Source organism: Mus caroli, chromosome 11 (genome assembly GCF_900094665.2).
Source record: "Mus caroli chromosome 11, CAROLI_EIJ_v1.1, whole genome shotgun sequence".
Taxonomy (NCBI): Eukaryota; Metazoa; Chordata; class Mammalia; order Rodentia; family Muridae; genus Mus; species Mus caroli.
Genome location: NC_034580.1, coordinates 62,823,918 through 62,845,143, shown reverse-complemented (window position 1 = coordinate 62,845,143; position 21,226 = coordinate 62,823,918). Strand labels below are relative to the sequence as shown.

The 21,226-nt window shown below is 44.1% G+C and overlaps 1 protein-coding gene across 1 annotated transcript in view; it reads right to left on the bottom strand.

Moving 5' to 3' along the window:
* Stx8 (syntaxin 8) overlaps window positions 1–21,226 on the bottom strand; it is a 234,262-nt gene that overhangs the window by 76,167 nt on the left and 136,869 nt on the right. The window contains exon 7 of the mRNA XM_021176854.2: window positions 16,655–16,756. Coding sequence (XP_021032513.2) covers window positions 16,655–16,756 — 102 coding nt within the window. The remainder of the gene's footprint in view (window positions 1–16,654; window positions 16,757–21,226) is intronic.

Here is a 21,226-nt window from a genome sequence, read left to right as displayed (position 1 = left end):
GGGTTTCTCTGTGTAGTCCTGGCTGTCCTGGAATTCACTCTGTAGACCAGGCTGGCCTCGAACTCAGAAATCCGCCTGCCTCTGCCTCCAAGTGCTGGGATTAAAGGCGTGTGCCACCACCACCCGGCTCCTTGAAGTTTTCTTAAACGTAATAGTCCTTGGCATGATTTGGGTCCTTTAGGATATAACATGGAATCTTTTCCTAGTGTTCAACAGCTCCATGAAGAACCTATAACTATGAAAGGAATATCGAAGACCAGCCAGCAGATGGGGTTCTGTAGATACTCTACAGAGTGTCCCCACCAGCTCACATCCGGTGTCTGTGTGTCAGGTGTTGCCCAGGGCCTCCCTGCTCAGCACCTGCCCTTCACTCTGCTCCTCACACTGGGGCTTGATTCTGCAACTTGCCCCTGCAGGCTCCCTGACAGCTGGCACAGAGGAGGAGGAAACTGTTCTGCATTTCTCTGTCTGTTTCTGTCGGGTAGCCCTGCAGGCTGGCTAAGCCCCCCAAGAGTGCAGCTGCAGAGGTAAAGTATGGGTCTAGGAGCCCATCTGAAACAGAAGGCAGTTCTGTCTGGACAGCCATCCAGGGAGGACCACAGAATGGCTGGCCCTTCCGCCTCAATGTGGCAGCCGCTTCACGGAGGAGACTCATATGGGGGAAACTTTACCTTTCCCCTCCCATTCTCTCATTTAGGAATATATATATATGCAACAACAATTTAAAAAACAGAGGCCTTGAATTTGAGAGAGAGAGAGAGAGAGAGAGAGCAAGTGGGGAGGTGCACGGAAAAGGGTTGAGGAAGAAAAGAAAGGGGGAAATTGATATAATCATGTTTTAATTTTGAAAATTAAAAATAAAGAAAACAGTTTTGACACTGCTAGGATTACCAAAAACACACCTCTCTCTCTGATAAGATACCACTGAGTTGGCTGTTTAGGTCATTAATTTTGCTGAACTGCACAGTTATGCTATATTACTAGGTATTAACTCACCAACTAAACGGAAAGATGGGCATGATGCCCCATCTCCAAAAGGCAATGAGGCAGGAGGATCTCAAATGTAAGACTAGCTAGTGCTATATAGCAAAGCTTTCTTTAAGACACACTTGCACACAGTCGTCTTCAAAAGTAAGCTACAGAGTGTAGCATAAAGATACACAGAGACGCTTTCAGATGCGCTTGTGGGGACTATTCCTGTGCGGTTATATCCTATAGTATACTTCCAGATGGCTCCATGTTCTGCAACCCATCAGGGAGAGAAATTGGCTGTCTGGGACAGACAAAACAAACCAGGGAATAGTAGCATTTTATGGGTGTTGGCTGGGAGGGTGGGATGGAGCTCAAGTGTGAGGCCTTCCAGACATGTAATCTTGACCGAGTGGATGGACAATGAGAGGTGGTGAAGACAGAACAGAGAGAACACAGGAAATGGAGGGGGAACTAGGAAGAGAAGAAAGGGGAGCATAGAGAAACCATAGAAGGGCCCCTACCCCCAGAGATGGAGATGCGGTCTGGGGATGGGCAATGCTGGCTATATCAGGTTAGCTCATGTGGTCTAATCCAGGGCTCACCAAACTGGTTCCCTAGGGGGCTACTAGTGCTTCAGGGCTGTTGGCTCAGGGAAACCTGGCTAGGCTTGTGTCCAGCATGTTCTCACGGGAACTTGGGCTCCTAATTTTCAACATGAATATGAGTAAAATAAGACATTACCATTTTTGAAAGTCATGACCCTTGAAGTAAACACGTTGGTTCTGAAAAGGAAAGTTGAACAGATACCCTCAAATCTCCAAGCAGAAATTCATCAAAGACTCCTTATTTCCTATTGTCCTCAGGAGCTGGACAGGTTTCCCACAGGTAGCAAAGCCAGATATGTGACTGGGCTTCTTTGACATAAGTGTTAGAAGTAGAATTTGAAAAACTATTGGATCCATTTTGAGTGATGCTACTACTAAAATCAGTAAGTTACCCTGCCTCTTTCTGAGACACAGAGAGAGAGAGAGAGGGAGGGAGAGACACCTACCTCTTTAACAAGCTTACTCTGTTTGTTCTAACCAAGTAATGCTCAGGTTCACAAGGATCAGAGGAAGTGGCTCCTGCAGTTGACTATCCTATCCTCCAGATAGAATATTGTATTATAGGCACTTTCTGCTTTACAAACTGTTTACAAATATGGCTTTGTTTTGTTTTGTTTGTTTGTTTGTTTTGAGACAGGGTTTCTCTGTATAGCCCTGGCTGTCCTGGATCTCACTCTGTAGACCAGGTTGGCCTCAAACTCAGAGATCCACTTGCCTCTGCCTCCCAAGTGCTGGGAATAAAGGCGTGTGCCCCCACTGCCTGGCGCTTTGCTTGATTTTAGTATTTACAGCCCCAGAGCCCACCCCCTCTTTGTTTTCCTCATGAAAAATTTGCCAGGCTAGCAAGATGGCTCAGCAGGCAAAACAAGGCTTTGCAATCTTGAGACCTGAGTTCAATCCCTGATATCCTGACTAGGATTGTGTGCCTCACAATTAATTGCATGTAATTCCAGTTCCGGAAGATCTGACACCCTTTTCTGGGCACCAGCATGTATGTGCCACACACTTACGTATATGTAAAAAATGAAAATAAAAGAAAACAAGCCAAGGGTGAAGGCTCCCAGATTGATTTTACATTTTTCTTTCTCCTTGTAGCTATTATTGGCTCAGCAAAAACCCTTCTGTGTTTCATAGTATGACCCATGTAAAGAAGATATCCACAAAGGAAGAAGACAGTGGCTCCTATAGTTGTATTCTGACCTCCAATATGCCAACATGTTCACCCCATTGCTGAAGAAACCACATATTTTCGTTCTAGGGCTTGGAAAGATCAGTTGGATACTGGCCTGAAAGCCTCCTCTCTGGTGGCTAGCTTTCATAGCATCAGAAGATGCTAGGCAAGTTGCCAAGGGAGAAAAGTTACCAATAGTCCTAGCTAGCTGTAGAGCCATAAAACCATAACTATGGGACTAACAAGGCATCTTCAAAAGTGTTATGGTAGCACTAATATTCTGGGGATAACCAACAGCTGCCTGGTTGGACTTAAGACTCATTCAAATGGAGGGAACTCATGTTTGGTGCTATAAAGCTAACCAAGAACCATGAACTGGAGAGGTTATAATCCTAGAGGGGAACATACTACTTCCATTCTGCTAAACTGATATTGTATCCCCCTGCCTTCCTAGAGCTTATCCTTATTACCCATAGACAAATCTGCATCAGAGAAGCTTCTCTTTCTAGCAGATGGGGGCTATTACAGAGATCAAAAAGTGATCAACACGTAGAGGGTAAGAGAAGGTAGAATGTTTATCCCCAGATAAGACATAAACGACACAACCTCTATATCCACAGCTCAGGGAACATCGCAGAAGATGGTTAGAACCAGAGGATCCGGATACTGCATCCATGAACACTCAGCAATGTGGTTGCCTGTACAAGACCACACCAGTTGATATTCCTGCATGGATAAGGGAAAGGGTCACATAGCCCTACCCCTAGCTGGAGAACTACAGCCAGTCATGGTGACCCAGTGAGGATGAACACGTTTTCTTCAGGACCAAGAACACAGATAGGTTGTCCAAACCCAAGTATCCCATCAGGCTTTGCAGCCCAAGTACACACAGGCACCGCTAGCTGCAGTTAGTAGGTTTCATAGACATTCTAAAACTATAATAATTACAGAGCAAGAGGACATGGATCTGAGGGGCATGAGAGGGGTTGGAAGTGGGGAAGAAGTGGTGGATATGATGAAAATACATCCTATGAAATCCTAAAAAACAATAAAAAGATTGCCAAAGGTCTGCTATTTATGCACCTTCTATAAAAAGGCAATCTCATAAGGAGAGAGAAAGTTTATGATGATCATTAAGCTGATCAGAGTCATCATAAACTACACACACACACAAAAAAATGCCAGGCACAGCTTAAGAAAGAGTATATGAGAAGAACAGTGGGTGATAGTTGGAATCAGGTTTACAGTAAGATGAGCAGAACTAGAAACACGAGAGGGAAGGAAAAAAAGCAAAGTAGATTTTAGAAGAACTATGAGTTTCACCTCAGAAACAGAGTCTATAAAACAACAGAGTAGAGCAGAACACAGCAACGTACACCTATAATCCCGGGGATTCAAGGTCAGCCTTGGTGACAGAGCAAATTTGAGGTCAGCCAGGGCTATGTGAGACCCTGCCTCCAAAACCTAAAATGAAACAAAAGGTTCAATGCCACAGGAAGCGGGATGTCTTACTGCCACCCAAGGAAAATGAAATGTATGTCCCTGATGCTTGGATGGCAGCTGGAGTAGCGAGGATTAAAAGGTGTTTTAATTAAATTCACAAGAATACAGAATACACCAAGAGGGGTCAATGTGACTGAGGCAGACAGGATAATGTCAGAGGCCGTAGGATAAAAAGTCACTGCAGACCAAACAACATGAGACTTCACTCTAGGTTTCCTAACAAAACGGCTGATGGAGAACAACAATAAGAATTCTTATTTTGCTTGCATTTATACTGAAGATGACCTTTGAGCGTTTAAAATTCTCTTTGTTCCTATTTCTATTTGTTTAAGCAAATACATATAGCTATAATTAGGATCCTGTTTGCTACATTAAACCCATGGGTACGAGCAGCAGTGTGCTCACTGCACTGTTTCAGATGTCCAGGAACTCCAGAAATGCTGCATTCCAGCTGTGTGGTAATTTCATGGAGTCGGGAACAGCAGGTTACTTATTCATTGTTCAATAAGTACTTTGTTGTGGTAAATCTATACAGCATAAAATTTACCATCCCATCATCCACAAGGACACAGCTGGGTGACAATAAGTGCATTCTCACTGGTGGGCCACTGCCACCACCTTATCTTCTCACTGTCTAAAATGATTTTTTCATTTTCTTTGTATCACATGAAAAGTCAACAAAATGATAAACATATTAGATGCCATTTTTGCAATAAATAATACCTGTTCTTTCAAAAATATATAACTTTGCATAAAAGTTGCTTTGAAAGGAATCACTACTTTAAGGGCTAAAAGAAACATGGGCTATTTGGAGTCAAAGAATATCTGGGGGCCACTCAGTAGCCAGGCGCTTTCTCAAGCACGACAAAGCCACATGCCCTACGGAGGCACGTCAGTTCCAGGGAGTGAGAGACTCGGGCGCTGCTGTGGGGGGAGGCTTGGGCACGGCCCAGATGACACCCACATCTGACATAAAGGTCAATTTGCTGCTAATCTGGAGAAACTGGCCTCAGTGTTCAGGCTCACAGGCGGAGAAAACCGATAGTGATTTTAAATGAACCACAAATCAGTTATTCCAAGGAATTTAACATGGTTCACTGACTGAAAATTGTCATTTCTGCCTGACTCTGAAATAGAAGGCAAAGGTAAGCCAAAAAATAAATACCAATTCATTGCCAGGGTTCTGTTGGAGCCAATTAATGGATCCCCAGAGCTGATCGAAATCTTCACTAATGCAACAACATCTGGAGTCAAGTTATTTAAAAGCTAATACCAGGGCTTACAAAACTGCGTTTCAAAGGGGCCAAGTGAAGGGGAAGAATCGATTTTATCCCCCCTCCCCTCCCTCCCTCCCTTCATCCCTCCCTCCCTCCCTCTCTCCCTCTCTCTTCTTTTTCTTCTCCCCTTCTTCATTTCTTTTAGAGTGCTAGAGATGGCATTTAGGGCTCTGCAGAAGCCAGGCAAATGTTCTACTATTGAGCCCTACCTCCCGTCCCTATTTATTTTTAACTTGTACAAATTTCCTGGTACTTCCCAAATTCTCCTATTTTATTCAGACAGTCTCAAGTGGGCATCTATTTCACTATGGCACATGAGAGCCACAGGTCCTTGTCCCTGAACTGTGGGCACCATCTGCAATGGATCTGCTTTCTTCAAGGCACAGTGCTGGGACACATCAAGGAGTGGCAGGCAGAGACACTCTGTACAGAGCTGCAAATTGAGGTGGTCATGCAATTCACTGTTAAACTCTCTAAAATATAGCAAGCATAATGTTGTTGTATACTGCTATGCCCGCTTTAATTTTGTTTCTATCTAACCTCACTGAACAGTGCTTATTGTTCTTCCTAACCAACGGTGGGCACTGCAGCCAAAGTTGAACAAGTGCTTCACTCTGTGAGCACACACCAGGAACAGGCTGGGACTCGGTGCCTCGGAAACAGAGTGGCAAGCATTATACAGCCAGGAGAACAATGGATGCAGGTGAGCATCTCCCACTAAGTTACACAGAAAGAGGGTGACACCTTTTGAATAATCGTGCCTTAGTGACCCAGCGCGACCCACACCTCCTTTGCCTCACTGTACAGTTACACATTTTAGAGAAGAGGCATGAGGACTTGCATCCAATGCTTCTATTTGGGGAATTTCTTCCAGGTCACATTCAAATACGTAGCTAACAATCATTACCTAAGGGCCATTGCGCCAACTGGGGAGACTAAGCGAAAGAATCTCCGTTATGAACGGAGAGCCCGAGGGCTCTCCGTATTCCGGCTCCTTGCTTCCCTGTCCTAACACACAGTAAGCCCACCAAAACTTCTCTTTACTTCCATTCAAAGTTTTCCCCATCTTTCTTATCACACAACACATGTGAATTTTCTTTTCAAGCACAACAAACATAGCAGTGGCCAACCGGCATGAAAGACTAACAACCCAAGTGAGCCTAGTCACGGAGCAAGGGAGGGGGTGGGGGCTGGGAAGTAGGCTGCTCGATTCTCATCATGGAGAAATATGGAAAAGAAAAATCACTGGATTGCATGGAACAAGGACCATTTAGTCAAGGCCAATTTTACATATGAAAAGGGGAAGTGGTCCGGGGCCCCTCAAGCTTTCTCCAGTTTAGGTAATTCTAGGCACAACTAGAATCTACTCCATTTCAATTTACAAATATAAAAGAAAGTCAATGTGTGGATGGAGAATATTAGAGCATAAAGACCTCAAAGAAGGTCAGGCTTGGGTAGCAGAGTGCCCAGTGTTGGGGTGCTCCTCCTGCCTCCCACTAGCTCTGCATCGGCAGAGAGCACATTCTGTCCCAACGCTACGGACAGTTCTCCCCCTACCCAGGAGGAGCTGCCCCCTCAGGGAAAGCCGATGGACTAACTGCTGAAAGTGAATCACCAGAAAACACACATGGATGCATTTATCAGTAATGTCACGATCCAGGCCCGGACTGTGAGATTAGTATTCAGTATGAATGGAAATCGCTCTTAGGAAGAATGCCTTATCATTCTGCGCCACACTGAGCAAAAACAATAATCTAGAAATGATTTTATCTTTGGTAAAGTCTGACTCCTCGATGATAGCAAAAGTCAGTGTCTCCTCCAGTAGACCCTGAGATGCATGGAGGTTTCTGAGGCGGTCATAGTGACAGCTCTGAGGCTGTCAGCCTCCATCAATCACCTCCTATTAGGTAAAGGTTTTGCAATTTTGCGCTTCTCTCCAGGGCTTAGTTTGCCTGGATTCAGTTGCAGCATTGGCATTTGAACTTAGTGCTCCTCCTGTTCTCATTCCCCAAATAAATGCCGTGAGCAAAGAAACAGGCTCCGCCTAAAACCAGGCAGACAACAGCGATACAGTTACATATAAAGGACATTCCAACTATAATCATCAACGTGTATTATACACACCAGAATACAGGCTCAGGGTAGTATGTGAGGGCCAAGAACAGGAAACTTCTGAGTTGGCCATTTAGCTCCTGAAATGACTAGCCATGAACACGGCAGAGCCACACCAGACTCCTGGGTTAAACAGGCAGGTTTTCTATTTGTTTAGTACATAAGTTTACTACTTCCTATTATTTCCTTGATGATTTTTTTTCCTAGACTATTCTAGAAAGGTGTGAGATGGGTTTAAAGTGAACGAAAAGGGAATAAATATAAAAGAACTCCTTAAGGAGTGGAATCTGTCTTATTTATTTTGCAATTCCAATGGCTGGGTGGATGCCAAACTAATATACTAAAGCCCCAAGGCAGAGGCCACCAGCGACATCAAAATTATACAGATTTTTCTGTATCAAGTTTGAAACTTTAGTGTCTTATTTTCACTTAAATGTGACAGAATACCAGAAGCAGGACATGGAGAACAGGCAGTGGTAGAGAGCAAGCAAGCTGGACGCAGCGGGCCGAGGGGCTAATAGCACAGGTGGGAGAGATCCCAAAGGGCCATGTGTGTACACTTTACTTGGGACACAAGGTGCCTTTTAAGTGTCATTTTCTTTTCTTTCTTTTTTTTTTTTTGTTTTTGTTTTTTTTTGTTTCTCTTTTTTTGGTTTTTCGAGACAGGGTTTCTCTGTATAGCCCTGGCTGTCCTGGAACTCACTTTGTAGACCAGGCTGGCCTCGAACTCAGAAATCCGTCTGCCTCTGCCTCCAGAGTGCTGGGATTAAAGGCGTGCGCCACCACGCCCAGCCTAAGTGTCATTTCTTGTCAACATTAAAATATTGGGAAACTTCATTTAAGGATCCAGATTTCAGGTTTCTCTTTAAAAACAACAGCTGGGCAGAGGTGGCACATACCCTTAATCCCAGCAATCAGGAAGTCAAGGCAAGTGGATCTCTGAGTTCAGAGACCAGGCCAGTCTGGTCCACAGAGTGAGTTCCAGAACAGCCAGGGCTATACTGGAAAAAGAAAAACAAACAAACAAATAAACAAAAACCCAGAACAACAATGGCAAACCCAGATGGCCCAGCAGGCCCTGGCTTCCCTCCCGCTGGAAAACAGTCTGCTCTGCTCTCTACGTGCCACTGGCTATAGTCTTAGCTGCCTACCTCAGGCAGGATTCTGCTCTCTGGTTCCTGAAGGCAAACAAAGGGTTTAAAGGAGTTTGGAGCCTGACAAACAGGGAAGATGGGCATGGTGGAACATGCCTATCATCTCAGGGCTCAGTGGCTGAGGTGGGAGGATTGGGAGTTCCACCCATCCTCCTCTACAGTAGGAAGTCCTATGCCAGTCGGACTGCAGGAGACCCTACTTAGAAACAGAAACAGAAGATGGAAGAGAAAAGGAGTCATAGGGAAGAGTTCAAGTCCATGGGTCAGGGACAGAGACAAGGTACTGTTGAAGAGGTCAGCTAACTAAAGCCTGCTGAAAAATTCCACCAGAGCTCAGAATAGCCTCGACCCCCTTCCTTCCCAGAAGGGAGAGGTTGAGGAGAATGTAGGGACTCCTCCCCTCTGGAAGGGAGAAACGGATCTGCAGACGTGAGAAGGAAGTCCCTCCTACCTCATTCCCTAAAGACCAATCAGTTTAAAGGGCGCACTGTTCCGCCAATCATATTGTGCCTAGTTGCTAATGCTCTATTCTGCCTCTGGAAACTTGATGAATGGGCTGCGACAGGTTGCCGCCTCTCCTGCCTCTCCTTCAGGTGCAGGACGACCCCCAGCATGCTGGAACAAAACCAAAAACAAACAAACAAACAAAACACCAAAGGGGGGGAAAAACCCAATAAACTCCTCTTGCTTTTGCATCGATCTCCAGCTCAGTGTGGTTTACTTGCGGGGTTGGGGTGGGGGTGGAGGTAGGGGAGACTCCCCGTAGCTAAGGCTCGTCAGAGTCTTACACTGTTGGACATCATGAAAGACTGGCTGAGAACTAAAGATACAGGCCAGGGCATTCAGCTAAAGTTGGGTCTGCAAGGCAAAATTATTGGGTTCCCACAGTTGCCCACTGCCGGTTGCCCACAGAAGGCAGACGTAATAGCATGAGGAAAAAGAATCAAGAAAAATGAGGAGTGAGGGTGAGGTGAGAAGTAAGCAAGAACAAACCCTGGCTACACAAGACTACCTTACACATGCAATGCCTCACTATAAGGCAGTGCATTATAAAGGATCCTGACCTGTGTCAAGAGATAAAGCACAGGGCTCCTTTCCTGAGGACGGAGTGGTGCAGGGCTGTGTGAAATTGCTGGTGGTGTGTGTGGAAACATCCTCAGGATTCTGTCACCTGTCTCAGGACTTAGCCACACACACTATGTGATTATAGACTCATTCCCCACACCTAACCTCAAGCTCCTGGGTAAACAGGCTTCTCCTTTCCCAGCAGCCAGCCACTTGATCTGGGCTACAGACCAAACGTGCTTAGGTGCTTCAGTGTGCTCAGCAGCATCTCCTACTTGTCCTCCCGACCTCTGCCCCGCAGGCAGACATGGGCCTGTTCTGTGGTGTTCCCCAGTTGAGTTCTGAGGAGCCGTTTCTTGTCCTATCTTTTCATTCTAGCTGGTTTGGTAGCTGGCATGGCATGTTGGTGATGCTCAGCCACCACACTGGGATTTAAAAAAAAAAAAAAAAAAAGAGGAATGGACAAGAAAGCTGGGGACCAGGTGGCTTGAGGCAGACCTTCTTGGTGGTGGCCTGGGCACCTCCTCACATCTGTGAAGGAAACAGAGGCTGTGGACTTTCACTAGCTTCTCTCAACAAACTACGATAAGAGGCAGAAAAAGCAAAGAGACATCAGCCAGTTTCTGCTAAGCACTTAAGATAAATCGGGGAAAGCGCTCAATTCCTCCTGGATCTAAATCAAGCATTTGTGTTTGAGGTAAGGGCTGGAAAACAATTCATTGGAAAAAAAAAAAAAAGCAGGAAAAGAAAAAAGAAAAAGAAAAGCAGTTTTGAGGCTTCCTATAAAAAAGCTGGACAGCAGAGAATTCACTTTCTTGTGTTTGTTTGTTTAGTGGATAAGTTAGTTTTAATGTATATAGTGTTTTGCTTGCATGCATGTAAGAGCACCACATTTGTGCAGTGCCACAGAGGCCAGAAGAGGATGTCAAATCCCCAGAACTGGAGTTATAGACAGTTGTGACCTGCCATGTGGGTGCTGGGACTCAAACCTGAGGCCTCTGGAAGAGCAGCCTTAGGCTCCTAACTGCTGAGTCATCTCCCCATTTCTCTTACTATTTTATAAGTTTCAAAAGAGTGAATATAAGTGGGCCAAACATTACAATCAACATAATGGCACCAATGGATTTCAGGGCTGACGATTTCAGTTGCAAAATTTCAAAATTCCATAAGTAAACAAACAAACAAACAAAAACACCTTTTTAATTCAAAGAAGATGCTTACTTCATGATTCTACAAAATTCCTATATAATAATATAGTATAGTATATATTAATAATAGAGTACTATATATAATTTGTTCTTCTTTTTTTTTTTTTTTTTGGTATTTTGTTTTGGTTTGGTTTTTTGAGACAGGGTTTCTCTGTGTGTCCTCCTGGCTGTCCTGGAGCTCACTCTGTAGACCAGGCTGGCCTCGAACTCAGAAATCCACCTGCCTCTGCCTCCCAAGTGCTGGGATTAGAAAAACCCTGTCTCGAAAAACCAATACACACACACACACACACTATATATATAGTGTATAGTGTGTATATATATATATATATATATATATATATATATATATATATATATACACATATATTACATCCAAGTCTTACCTATGTCACCAATCAACTTATTTCAACAGGTTAACATAGCTGGTTCCGAGAACTAACTAGTACTGACCACTATGGTTGTTGTATCACCAGAATAACCAGACATATTAATGTGGCCTGAACATCCCACCCCTTATCCAAGATGCTTGGGACCAGGAGTGTTTCAGAGTTTTGCTATGTTTTTGTATTTTAAAATAATTTGCATAAACATAATGAGATCTTGTGAGGAAAGGAAGCAAGTTTAAACACAAAATCCACTTGGTCCATCTACACTGCGTGCACACAGCCTGAGGTAATGTGGCACAACTGTTTGGGTACGACTGCATTTTGACACCAACTTATCACCTGAGGCCAGGGATGAGATTTTCCACTTGTGCCATCATGTCTGCAGTCTGGAAGGTTTGGAGTTTGAGGCACTTCACAGTCTAAAGTGTAGTAATGGATGCTCATTGCCTTTGCTAGCTCCATTAAAAAAACAACAACAACAAAAAACAACCAAAAAACAGCATGAAAGAGAGATACAGAGGGGCAAGCAACTCTCCTGTTGCAGGTCTCCAGGCTGCAGGTGGGGGTCACCCAAGCTGGACTACACTGCTTTGTACCCATGACCCCGCTGCACCTCCAGGGGGAGCTGCAGGTAGATGCAGTGGTCTCAGGTAGGGACAGTGTCTGCGCAAGGTCAGCAGGGCTGATTTTCAACTGCAGCAACCCAGGAACACTAACATCACAACGGGTGTGCTTAGACAACATTACTTAATGGACAACAGGCAGAGAAGTGAGGCTCCAGTCACTGAGAACTCCTCGTCTGCCCTTTCACAATTGGCTCTCTCCTCAGACTCAGACAGGGTTCTATTTTGAATTCTAATGAGGATCAGCCACACTGAATATTTAAACTGCAATTACAAAGATCCCACTTTTATGTAAATGTCTCTGATACAAGAAACAGATCTGAAAATATATCTAGGAGCCAGGGGAAGCTATCAGTCTAATTTGCCTTTACAATCTAGGGGGGAAAAACAGCATTGTTTTCTACTCCATGCTATCACAGGGAGTGGGGGTGGGGTGGGAGCTGGGAAAGGAAAAGGGAGAAAAACCCACAAAGATCTTGGTAAAAATTTTCAAGCACAGGCTCTGCACTGAAAGGACCACAAAGAAGTGCTTGGACCCTTTGTTAACAAACAAATTCATCACCGGGCCCTTCTCCTGTGTGGCCCCTTGTGATCTGGTTTGTATTTATAAGTAGAATTTCGCTCCCTGCTCAAGCATCTATGACTGATATGCCAGGCTGGAATGAGAGATGTGTACACGCCAGGGTAAACAAAAAGCCATTTCATGGTTTACAACCTAGTTTTGCCCTCCTTTGAGGAAAAGGATGATTGGCCGGCTGCTCTCCACACCTTGTTCACTGCTTCCTAGTTACACAGCCTGAGAGTGCCACGTGAACTGCAATCAAGTGACACTTGGGTGAGCCGAATAGATTAATTCTCAAGCCCTGCATACCTTGTGGGAGTGCATGTGCTCAGACTTACATGGGAAGCCAGCCTTGCCTTTGAGAGGAGCTGTTCCTGAGGCTTTTGGACCATATCTTTGCCCCTCAGATGCCACTGTTCCTAAGGCTGAATATTAATTTCCACAGCATTCCATACTAGCACTTATGAAAATAGAATTTGTTTGGGTTTGCTTGTTTCTCCTGATTTGTTCTCTGGTCGATTCTCTTTTGCTGGTACCAAACATGAACATTTAATTTTTAGTTTCATTTATTTTTAATTTACAGAAGTTCTATTTGACACCTTTTCAAATAACTGATGTTACATTTTTAGCAGGGCAGTGGTGGCGCATGCCTTTAATTCCAGCACTCAGAAGGCAGGGGCAGGCGGATTTCTGAGTTCAAGGCCAGTCTTGTCTACAGAGTGAGTTCCAGGACAGCCGAGGCTACACAGAGAAACCCTGTCTCAAAAAACAAACAACAACATTTTTATAGTTTTGTGTTCTGTTTAGATTTTGTTGTTGTTGTTGTTTTGGCTCAGTAGGTAAAGGTGCCCGCTGCCAAGCCTTATGACCTGAGTTCAATTCTTAGGACCTACACAGTTGGTTGAGGTAGAGAACCTACTTGCACAGGCTGTTGTCCTCTGACTTCCACACATGCATTGTGGCAAAGGCACCTACCCTTACACACACACACACACACACACACACACACACACAATGTAAAACAAAAATCTAAAGCAATCTTTTTTATTCCACATCTGATCATTCCAATACTACAGGTCTAAGTAGATTGATTCCACAGTCCATTGCTGGTTCCTGCTCATTTGTGGTCTTCATGTACGCTGTGTCATCGCCTAGGACAAATGCGCTCTTCTGGGTGGGGGGCTTCTGAGTTACTTTCTCTCTGCTGTGATTAAATACCTGACAAGTGCAACTACAGGAGGGAGAGGTTTATCTGGCTCACATTTCGGAAGCTACTGCCTAAATGGGGAAGGCGTGGCTATGGAACTAGCTCCGCCCCATTCTCCATCAGTGGATGAATAAACAGAGGTTGACACTGGCACTCAGCGAGTTTGGAGAGAAAGAAGGAAAAGAAAAAAAAGATAAAAAGAGGCCAGTGTTCCCCTTTTCTGCCTCCTGCTCTGTCGAGATATGGATAAATAACCCCATGTTCCTGCCACCAAACTATGAACTGCTCCCACCATGACCCCACCTGACCCCACCACAGACTGTTCCCACAGCCATGAGCTGAAGGAAACCTTTGCTCCCCTAAACTGCTTCTGGTCAGGTGTGACCATGGTGGTGAGGAGAGTAGAAAAAACAGAAGGCTGGTGTTGAGGGGTGCTGAGGGCTGTGGCTGTGGGCAGTCTGACCAATTGGTTCCCAGGTTTGAGGACTGCTTTGGGATAAGAATGCAGAAGGGTTTAGAGCTGCCGGCTATAGATTAGAATAACTTGTCTGGTGGAGTTAATTACAAGACATAGGAAGTGGCTCGGCTATTTCTCACTGCTTGTAGTCACATTTACAGTGAGCAGAATGATGTGGAAAGATGAGGCTTGGAAAGGAAGAGGGCCTGAGCCAGTTGCAAGTTCAGATAAGGCAGCTATAATTGCTAAAGAGATGGTGCCTTTAGAGAGAAAGCCCATGGGGTTAGGGACATAGCTCAATTGACAGAACACCTGCCTAGCACACAAAAGCCCTGGACTCAATACCTAGCAACACATAAGCTGGGCATGGTGCATACCTGCAATCCCAACACTTGGAAGGTAGAGGCAGGAGGATCAGGAGTTCAAGTCTGAGTCCAATCTCTTATATTGGAATAAGAGGAAAACTCTCTTTACCTACCAAGGCTCTGGTTTATGAAAATACAAAGCATTTGAGAAAGAGAAAGCCTAAAATGAGAGTTCACTGAGGAATTCTCTATTCAAAAACAACCAAACCAAACTGCTTAGGGAAGGATTTTCTCAGACTCAGCCACAAAGGCGTACAGAGACAGCTACTGCAGATGTGGTCCAAGAGGCACCAGGCTACCGGCAGAACTTGGCCTCAGCGTTTTGAGCCAACCCCTGCTGGCTGTGCAGGGATGTGAAATGCAAAAGGCCATAACAATGGCAGTTACACCCAGTCTCCAGAGAAGGGAGCAATGGGAGATGTCAGGTAGACAAGCTCAGAGGAGTGGAGCTCTGAGACTCCTGCTGTGTGCATTAGCTCCTGCTTCTCTGGCCCCCTTACTCACACCCGTGGGCTGCAGCCCAGCCACTAGCTGCTCCTGCACTCTTTCTGCTTCCTGCCTCAGCAAAGCATCCTTTCTGCCTTACCACGCTTATGAAACTTCTGTCCACAAGGACTTCGTCCTTCAAGCCTAGATCCTGAAACTGTGAAGATAAAAAGATATGGGTTCCTTCTCCCCTCCACTTCTTATGGTTTGACTCTGCACAGATCTGAACTTGCTAGGTCTTGGTTTCTTTGCAAAAGAAGTGGACCACCTTGTGAGTACGTGGACAGGGCTGGGGTGTCCCTAGACTTCTTACGAGAAGAAAGACAAACGATGGAGCAGGTGGATCCAGATCACTCAACATTTACTGTTCTTTTTTAAACAAATCAGCTTCCTAGATCTGGTGCACTTTTATGAGATAAAGAACCAAACAAAACCTAGCCGATGGCTCCCAGTGTGGCTCCTTGTCACTCTCCTTGGGTGAAGGTCCTGATGAGATCTGCATCAGAATTGCTACACAGTGACAGGTGCCTGCATCTGAACAGCTGCACACGGCCTCTCTCTTATTCGTTCTATTACTAGTTTCTTTCTTTTTTTCTTTTATTTTATATATGTGTGTGTGTGTGTGTGTGTGTGTGTGTGTGTGTGTGTTTTGAAACAGGATTTCTCTGTGTGACAGCCAAGGCTGTCCTGGAACTTGCTGTGTAGACCAGGCTGGCCTCAAACTCACACGGAGACCCACCTGCCTCTGCCTCTGCCTCTGGAGTGCTGGGCTTAAAGGCATGCAAGAACATGCCTGGCTTATTACTTTTCTAGGCAAGGTTTTACTCTACATCCCCGGATGCCCTAATACAGAGATCCCCCAGTCTCTGTCTCCTGAGTGCTGAGATCAAAAGTGTATGCCACCAAGCCTGACATGCTATGCATAATGAAGAATGATTACTCTCAAACTCTACCCTGGGCTACCTCAGTGGGAGCCTCTGGAGGCCTGGAAATCAGCATTCTAAGTTCAGGCAGACTCTTCTATCAGCACACAGATCCCTATTTGACAAGCATTATGAATTCAAGTGATTCAAAGACAGAATTCCCAAATACAGGATTTTTATCTTGGTCATACTGGAGATGGAAGCTGCTCTTAGCTGTTTTACTGTGAGTTCACTAATTAAGCTTATAGTTAAAAAAAAAAATAAAGGAAACAAAATTGCCATGAAAACTCACAGACTTACCACCAAACTGTACACTGTAGACAATTTCCCAAACCAATCACTTCTATAAAACAGACAGCTTCCCCAGCTCAGAGTTTAAAAGGATGATGGTTACAGTCTCCGAACTTTAGCTCCATTTTGTCTGAATAAGACTTAAGCATGTTTTAGTAATTCTGATGTGTCATCAGATGGGACTGCTGCACTAGAGTGCCAGGCTTCCTCTTCATGGTATTAGAAACAACATGGAAAACTCAAAGAAAAGTAAGGCACAGGCAGCTAGAGCTGCCATCCCTTACCACAGGAAGTTGACTTTCTGTCCACCAGGGTCACTCGCCTGGCTTCGGTTCGAAGCTTCTCATCTGTGTTCTCCACGAGGTTGGCAAGGTCGTCGATGATCTCTAGAATGGAGGGCAGAGAGGGCAGATTAATTCATATCCCAGCTCCACCACTGTGGTGCGTCTGCCGTGCCAAGGCCTGAACTCAGGATTATGCTTTGAAAACTGAAATTCTGATTTCAGAAAGGCAGAAACAAAAATAAAAAGCAATCCTGCATGGACGAAGTGGCTCATTAGGTAGGGGCACTTGCCACACGAGCCTGGCCATCCATGAATAATCATGGGAACCCACATAAAGGTGGGGGAGACCAACATATACAAAGTTGTCCCCTGACTTTCACCCACCCCATTATTTGTGTGTGCACACACATGCACTCATATACACTTTTAAAAATTAACAACAAAAAAAGAGTAAACCAGTTTCTCTGCTTTTAAACCTAGTTTAAAACAATCCTATTGGCAGGAAATAGAAACATCAACAATGGGGACGGGCACAGGACAAATTTCAGCTTAGGCAAGTAGAGAAGACTTCAGGGGTGGCCTTAGCCACTCCTGAGCAAACTGTCAACAAGACTAGCTCAGCAAATCCAGGACTCGAATCCAGAGAGTCTAACATAAGAGACACGGACTAGAATTGAATCCATTTAAATGATGAACTAAAAGTAAGTAAATATCCGGATTAGATAATGCAAAGGTGCATGCATGTGACAATACGACCTCAACTAAAGAGCAACTTGAGAGGGGAAGAGGAGGAAAAGAAGGCACTAACCCTCATCCTTTCCGGCAAGTGTGACTCCCACAGATGAGGGAGAAGGGCTATCAACCCAAATCAGGGCCAAATTCATTAAAGCAAGCCTTTTAACTCGTGTACATGGGTTGTCTCTCCCTAAGCTGGGGTTCAAGAGATCAGCCTTGGACATAGGGAAGATAAAGGTTTTTATAGCCCAGGATTAGGAGTTTCCAAATGGGGGATTTGGCAGAAAAAAAGGTGAAGTTACAGAAGCAGAACATAAGCGTAACAAGTTGGGTCATAAAACCTCCTGAAACAAAGACATCGATGCAAGGTGGTCACAACAAGGAGGTCACAGGAAGGTGGGCATAGCAGGGTGGTCAATAAGAAAGTGGTCACAACAAGGTGGTCATAGCAAGGTGGCCATAACAACTTTTTGAAACATCGGCATGGTTCTCGATTCCTGGAACAGACAGCTCAGAACCATTTGGAGTTAATGTTAGAGGCAGGGCGCAGCCCAATCCTTGAGAAACAGCTTTAATCATAAACAGGAATGAATGTAGCTTGTTTTTATTATAAGATGGCTTCCAAGCCCAAGATAGAGGCAGACTGGCTTATTACAAGTCACTGTGAGCTGTAAAGTTAAATATATAGAAACTTGTAACTTTTTAAAATCATTAAGACCTCAATGTTTTATGTCATTTTGGTGAGCCTTTAGTAATTCTCACCACTTAGTAATTACTGCCTCTTTAAAGATCCTTTCTATAAAGTTCTTTTTTATGCTAATCTTTAAAAGGTGAAATTAAAGCACATTTAAATGTATTTTAAATGACATTTAAAATAGCATATATATTAGAATCTTAATTACATGAAATTATTTCCATCTATCCTTTGGTATTTGCATGCCTATAGGGATACATGCAGCTGTGGAAAGGAGCGCTCCTGACAATTGCTCTTAGGTGGTAGGGTCTTTTGTGACTGTTCTTCCTCATGTTTCCCTGTATTGCTCACATTAATGTTAAACATATATTACTTCTGCAATGGAGACTTTTCTCCTGCCTCCCTGTTTTGAAGGCTAATTCGTTCAACACGAGTCACTGTTTTTCTTGAAGCCCGAATACAAATAAGGTCAAAGTTTCTAAAAAGGCCAAGCAGTGCAGGTAACCAGGGAAGGCAGAAAAAGGCATTCAATAACAACCACACGAGAAAGGCCCATGCACGTGGTGCCTTCCCTCCTCCAGCCTCCTGCATATGACAGAGCCCTCCCCCTCTACTCACAGAGCACTCTAATTGTTTGTGTGTCTCTCGTTTCCAGAATGAACATGGCATAACCTTCTGCTTATCCCTTTATCTTCCCTCCCTAGCAGAGTGTGCAGCATACCATGGGATAAAGTGCACGCAAGGCATAAAGGAAATGGGTGAACGGAGCCTGAGATAAAGCACTGAATAATTTTAAGTCGTGTGCTGTTTCTTTAAAATGTAAATGGATATAAACCAAGTTTGCCAATTATCTATATGTAACACCTGCCTAAGAAAATTATCCACTATTATTTAACAATTCATTCATAATGCTTGCCTGTGTTCAGTGACAACTCTCTCTGGGGTTTCTTTCTATCATCCATGAACTTCTCCTAGAGCAGTGGTTCTCAACCTGGGGGTCGAACGACCCAACCCTTTCACAGGGGCCATATAATATATGCTGCATATCGGTTATTTATATTATGACTCATAAGAGTAGCAAAATTATAGTTATGAGGTAGCAGCAAAAATAACTTTATCGTTGGAGGTCACCACAAGATGAGGAACTATGTTAAAGGGTCACAGCATTAGAAGGGCTGAGAACCACTGACCTAGAGTGTGTTCCTCTCTCCGGTCATCCCAGAGTTTTGTATTCTTACTCTGTAATGCTGCAGTGGTGATTTTATATACCCTTTGCTGTGATAACATTTAAACTAAAAGTCTGAACGGTGCTGGGAATGGGAGCTCACACTTGTAGCCCTAGTGCTTGAGAGGTAAAGCAAGAGGAGTGTTGCAAATCTGAAGCTAGCCTGGGCTCAGAGTAACCTCCCATCTCAAAAACCAAAGAATCCTGACCTACTTACAAGGTTAAGTTTCTAAGAGTAAACTCTTCATCCTAACCCCAACTTGCCTTTCTCCCAGTAGTCTCACTGAGAATTAAGGAAGGATTAAGCTGTAAGAGAAAAAAGATAGTGAACGGAGGAAGACCACTGGTAGAGATTGGATTTTTGGGGTGGAGGGCCTGAAATAAGGGCTCGCTTTGTAGCTCTGGCTGCCCTGGAACTCCCTACGTAGGCTGAACATAGGCCCTCATCTTGGCAGCAGGAGCTTTATCCGCCGAGCCACCTTGCTAGCTCTAAACTCAGATATTTCACTACAAGCCCCATACTGTGTAATAAGAGAAGAAAATGGGAAGGAAAAGAATCTGAAAGGCACATATAGTGCTATATATTTGCAGATTAACATGATTTTGTATACAAAATCTATTTAGAGCCTGTGACAATTAGTAAGTAAATTAAAACAAAATTTTAAAATTATATTTATTTGTATGTGTGTGTGCACACATATGCACACATGTGTATACTGTTAGTCAATTCTCAGTATGGACATTGACAACAAAGTCAATCAAGATCGAAAAGCAGTCTTTTCAACAAGTCACACTGGAACATCTGGATATGTGTATGTATAAATAGAAAGACTTCCCTCCCCCATACACACAAAGATATTTGAGATGGTTCCTAGACCTAACTATAAACCCCGGAATAGAAAAGCTTCTAGGAGAAAATGTTAATAGTTAACCATTATATATAAAACTTCAAATTAACCATGTATCTGCTTTCTTAAGTGTGGACAATTTGAGTGACACAAGTTTCTTTCTTTTCTTTTTTTTTTGGTTTTTCGAGACAGGGTTTCTCTGTATAGCCCTGGCTGTCCTGGAACTCACTTTGTAGACCAGGTTGGCCTCGAACTCAGAAATCCGCCTGCCTCTGCCTCCCGAGTGCTGGGATTAAAGGCATGCGCCACCATGCCCGGCTTCTTTTTTTTTTTTTACTTCGTTTTTTTCGAGACAAGGTTTCTCTGTGTAGCCCTGGCTCTCCTGGAACTCACTCTGTAGACCAGGCTGGCCTCGAACTCAGAAATCTGCCTGCCTCTGCCTCTGCCAAGTGATGGGGTTAAAGGCGTGCACCACCACTCCTGGCTTCGGGCACAAGTTTCTTTGACAAGAATGTTAAAAGTATATACCAAAAACAAAAAAAGGAAAGAAATTGGTGAGATGTCATCAAAATTAAAATTGCTTCTTATCCAAAGATACTATTTCAAAAGTAGAAAAGCAATCCACAGATTGGAAAGGAACGGTGTTTTCAGGACATGCAACTGACACAGTATTTGTATCTAGAATAAAGATCCATTGCGCTACGCAGAGCAATAAAGAGAGATGATCCTAACATGATCTTACAGTAGCCCAAATTCATGAACAGATGTTTTGCAGAAGAAAATTTACAAAAAGCCAGTATGCACTTAAGAAGGAGCCCACAACATTAGTCATTAGAGAAATGCAGATTCAAACCACAGTAAGAGATGCTCCCCACCCTCCCATCAGAACGCTAAAATTAAAGGCTGACAATGCTAATTGCTGGGGAGACAGAGCACAAAAGACCCCGTGGAAGAGTTTATTTACTCCAATCCAGTTGTACATGTGTGTTCCTACTGTCTTCATTCCTAGGTGTCTTATCAAGCAGGATTTTCCCCCTACAAAAAGACCTGTACAAAAATATACACAGCAC